A 5,024-nucleotide genomic window follows, 5' to 3' on the forward strand; every position below is an offset into this window, starting at 1 on the left:
GCATTACAATAGTGGAAGTTCTTTTTCTTCATCAATGGACATGGCACACGTACCATATTGGTGTATGACAACGGTAAATCTGTGTGTGCTTGATTGGTTATTGTTTTCCGTTGGTGATTTCTTGAGGTTCGTTCTAACAGTTGAGATTACAGAGTTCTTCTAACTTTACTTCTAGGGCTTGTTAATCATCAGTTACTGTTCACATTTGCCTTAATTAGGGTCACAACACTCATTAGCAAAATCAAAATTTAAATCAAGTTAATTAACAACAAAATGAGATGCTTACAAAGTGGTGTTGACACTAATTGTACTCCTATCCACTGAAACCCCTAGTATTGAAAAGAGTTCTGAGCCTTTTAGAGGCCTCTAAAATATGTTTCTTATGACCAAATGAACTCACTCGAATATAGCCTTCACCACCAGGACCAAACCCACTTCCAGGAACAGTAACTATATCTGTTTTCTCCAGAATCTCATTAAACACATCCCAAGAACTTGAACCTGGGAAATGAACCCAAATATAAGGTGCATTTCTACCACCATATGCTTTCAACCCAAGTGAATGAAATGTATCAATCAAGATTTTTGCATTCTTTCTATAGTAGTCAACCACATTGCTCAAGGCCTGAAAAACAGAAATTTTTTGTGTTAGTTTCTTCTTCAATGTATTACTCAATTGGCTTGAGGGGTTTAGTTTCAAGAAAACTGACCATATAGCCTTCCTGTGAAAGGCATGCTAGCCCACCAGCTTGAACAATATTTGATGCACCATTAAAACATGTACAAACAATGCGATTATAATCCTTAATCACAGGAAACCCATTTGCATATTTTAGTTCTTCAGGAACTACTGTCCAACCAAGACGAACTCCTGTGAATCCCGCGAATTTGGAAAAGGATGAAACTTCAATTGCAACCTGCATAATCAAGCATTTCCAGCTTTAGCTTAGAAACATTTGCAGTTCAGTAGTCATATATATAGATTCATATGACATATATACCTCTTTGGCACCAGGAATTTCAAAAATAGTTTTTGGGCTATCATCTGAGATATAAGCAGCATAGGCAGAATCAAAGATGATAAGTGATCCATTTTTCTTTGCAAATTGTACAAGTTGTTGTAATTGTTCTCTTGACGCAGCATAGCCAGTTGGGTTGTTTGGTGAACAGAAGAAAATGATATCTGTTCTTGAAGTTGCTGATAAGTCTGGAAAGAAATCATTTTCAGGTCCACATTTCATGTATTCGATATTCTTGTATCCCTTAGTTTCCTCCATGAACTCATTAGTCTGACCTAGGATGACCCCTGAATCAACATATGCCTGTCTCAAAACATTTCCCATTAGTCAATAATTATCAAGGAATAATACTACCAAAATATAGTAAGGAAAAGGATTAGAAATTCACTGGAAAGGTTGGGTCTTGAACAGCCATTGTTACATTGGATCCCATTAGGAGCTGCAGCAGAGAATAATATCAATTTTCCAAGGAAACAAATCGAGCCCAAGTATATTTAATCTATCAAAATCCTATTGCAAATGAAAATCTGTCGAGACTTGGTAGATGGTGTAGTACCTGAAGGCGAGAAATGTCAGATTGAGCACCATCAGATACAAAAACTTCATTATATTCAATCCCTACATGACCATATAGCTTATTTGCTATAGCTTTTCTTAATTCCTGATTTACAGAAAATTAAATTTAGTTAAGATCTGGGAGAAAAAAATTGTGGAACTAGAGTTGCTTTTGCCCAAAGATGAAATCATCTACTTCAGACTACTTGTCAACGGTTAACTTACTACTGAGCCCAAAACTGGCCCAAAGGCCAGAATATTGGGCCGGGTTGTGTATTTCAGTTAATTGAAACCATTAAACTGGAGATCTTAGCTTGAAAACAATAGCCATTAACATCTTAGGGCTATCTTATATATACTATTAACACTGGTATTCGAGGGTATCAAAATGGTGATTTTGTTTTACCAAAAAGAAAATGTTGATTTTGTGAAACAGTTCATCATTTTGATAGCCAGTTTGGCCATTTTTTTGATACTTACTTAATATCTGAACTATGTATACGTATGGTTAAACCCTTCAGTATTTGGTTTGAAGTTTTGCTGAGACAGTTGGCTAGGGTCAAAATTAACGTTGTTACGTGTCCGTAGGAAAAAAATGTGTTTTTTTGATGGTGTGTGGATGAAAACAGATTCGAAAGCAACGATTGTTCTAGTGAAAGAAAAAAAGGAGGTGTCTTTGTTTGTGCTTCAGCCATGGTGAAATTTTCGAGGATGAGATAGACTAAAAGCTTACTAACTGCTTCAGGGAAACAGACACCAAATTTCATTGTCGATTATCTTGCTAGTTCAACAGCAAAGGAGCAAACGTCAGAAATAGATCAAAATTGACCGGTTTTCATAAGGAAAGAAATGGAAATAGATACCTTCTGGCCTTGTTCATCCCCGTAGCCTCTGTAACCTTTAAAAGTTGATAGTTCGCGTGCTTGCTGCAAAACCAGTTTTTATGAAGTCAGAAAGAACTGTGTATATAAGTGTGTGTGCGTTAGCAGCATTATCATAAGCCTAATTCTGACTTGATTTCTTAATTAATTACCCGAATCATGGCGGAGCTTATGATACGTGGAATAGGTTCAGTAGTGTCACCAACTCCAAGGCTTATAACCTTTGCATCTGGGTACTTCTCCATATGTTCTTCCTTCCTCTTGCATATCTGCCATTAAATTATCCAATCACTACTGTCCTAGGGTAAAATTTATTTTTTCTTTTAATTAATCAGGAAGCTTGTTGCTTCAAACCACTATAACAAATAATTAAAGTAATGAAAACCTATATTAGTTAACCCAAATTCCATGTAGAGTTCGTGAGGATACTTTCCTTACACCCTCTCACATCTTGGTCATGTGGGGTTTCATGGTAATATTTTCTCTCCTCCATTGACAAAACCATTTCTCAGACCGTGATTGATGTGGTAGAAGAGAAATTCGTTCACAACGAGGTGAGAAACCTTTTCTCTGTTGATACTGATAGGAAATATATGGCAGTCAAACTATATAGTTTCCATGCCTCATGCATGCAAACGTCCATTTTACAACTTGTCTTTTACGAAATCTTCTCCAAATTTGAAAACCCTTTTTGTTTTTTTTGTTTGTCAACTTCTTTTTCTCATGTTTTTAATCAGAAAATAAATTTTTTTTTTTTTGGGTATTTCATCCATTATTCTGGTCTAGGATGACAAATTGCCTCAAGAGAATGTATGTTTGGGTACAAACTAGTTTGTTATACTACCAAATGTACGTTATAGTGTTCTTGAAGCACAAGTCAATAGAAAAGAAACAAGGCAATGGTCAAGTTCGGCCGGTGTGCAATGAATATTGGAGAATAGTATAGAGATACTGCCAGTTTTGTGTATAAATTGACCATTAATGGGTCTACTTTTCTTCTGCTTAGAATGTTGTTAAGCATCTTTCTCCAACAGAGAGAAGGGGGAAAAAAAATGAAATTCTAGAAACTTTAATTTGTTTTCCTTCTTTCTTCTCCTCTTTGTAACTCTGTCTCAATTGTTTACCTTGGATCTCTATCATTTTTGTCAACCATTATTAGTCAGAAAAACTTATGACCTTTTACTTTATATAATGAGTATTACTACACAAGTCAAATATTAACTTTCTGAAAAGCAAAAAAATAGATATTCTATCTCTATTGGAAGGGTAGCTAAATTTGTGTGTGTGCAAATTTTTATTCCAAAGGAAAAGAAATCTTCTTTTCTGGGGGAGGGGGTGATCAGCTTTCTCAAAAACACAAATTATAATCAATAAAAAGAGAAATATATGTGCCAAAGCAGAACTGTTCTAGTGTTGAAACCAATTGTGGATTCGATTCTTGCTAAGGCATATTAATATCCCATCCCCTGGCTTAATAAAGTCCCATTGAACCAAAAAAAAAAGAAAAAAAGAAAAAAAAAAGAGAGAAATATATTCATCTTTCTATGACCAAGAAAATAGAAGATGGTTGGGAGGAAGGGAATAAGAGAAAGATTAGTAGCAGCATCAGAAATAAAATGAGCATTAAAGTTAATATCTCTAGTGATAATAAAAGGAATTGTTGTAAAAACGGGGGTGCCTTCAACTTACCAAACCACCACAAAATTCTTACTAGATAAAGGGATACTGGGATCTATACAAAATTTTAATTCCATACATTTGGATCAACTATTTAAACATATGACCATAATGATCATGAACTTGTTTGAGATCCAATCGAAGAATCCACTCCCTTTTTCAGAAGAACAGAAGAACTGTCAGTATTTACAGCATGATAATTAAGGTCTTTTAGTACTATATTGGTTCAACATGGATCTAGTAATATTGAATAATGTCAGAAAAAAAATTGTTAACTTCCTTTTAACATCTTCTTTTGTCAAGTTCTTAACCCCAGATGAGGTGCAACTGGGTCAGTTCTTTGCTTTTCATATGCATTAACAGTTCTACCTTGAACTTATTCTGCTATAAGATAATTTGTTAGTAAACTAAGAATAAACTCAAATAAGAATATAAACATAAGGAATAGGAGGAGTTTTAAGGGACAGCAGTACTAAACAAGAACTGAAGTGAACAAAGGAAAAAGATATATGATTCATGAAAGGGATTGAAAATCACTGACCTCTGGAAATAAGTAACCATTACGCAATTTCTCCATGTTTACATTGCGAGGAACCTTCAAACAATGACCTTCTACTGAACAAATAATTTCACCTGCCAAAAAAATTCATCACCATCAGAAACTAAAACAGAAGAGGAGACTATCCAAAGGAGTACAAAAATGGACATACCAAAGTTTTTCTTCTTTTGGAAAACTTTATAATGGGAGAATGCTACTTTTGGGTTTGCCTTCATTGGAGACTTCAAAATGCAAGGGGAGGACTGGGTCTTATACATCTTCAAAGAAACGAATAAACTATCAAGGAAAGCAAACATAAATTGGATTCAGCATCCAGGGATGAACAGGCGCAGA

At 35.0% G+C, this 5,024-nt stretch overlaps 1 protein-coding gene across 1 annotated transcript; it reads right to left on the bottom strand.

Moving 5' to 3' along the window:
• Positions 1 to 313: 313 nt before the first annotated feature.
• On the bottom strand, positions 314 to 4,733 carry LOC149026841 (aminotransferase ALD1, chloroplastic-like). The gene is made up of 8 exons (XM_089153786.1): positions 4,674 to 4,733; positions 2,608 to 2,724; positions 2,438 to 2,500; positions 1,576 to 1,680; positions 1,408 to 1,458; positions 1,002 to 1,322; positions 711 to 917; positions 314 to 625 (listed from the first exon to the last, which is right to left on the bottom strand). Exons 1-8 carry the CDS (start codon positions 4,707 to 4,709, stop codon positions 314 to 316), a joined length of 1,212 nt encoding a protein of 403 aa, XP_089009912.1. The 5' UTR covers positions 4,710 to 4,733.
• Positions 4,734 to 5,024: the final 291 nt, after the last annotated feature.

This window comes from Hakea prostrata, chromosome 1, assembly GCF_041222555.1.
Source record: "Hakea prostrata isolate BN-2017 chromosome 1, UWA_Hpros_2, whole genome shotgun sequence".
NCBI classification, from domain to species: domain Eukaryota; kingdom Viridiplantae; phylum Streptophyta; class Magnoliopsida; order Proteales; family Proteaceae; genus Hakea; species Hakea prostrata.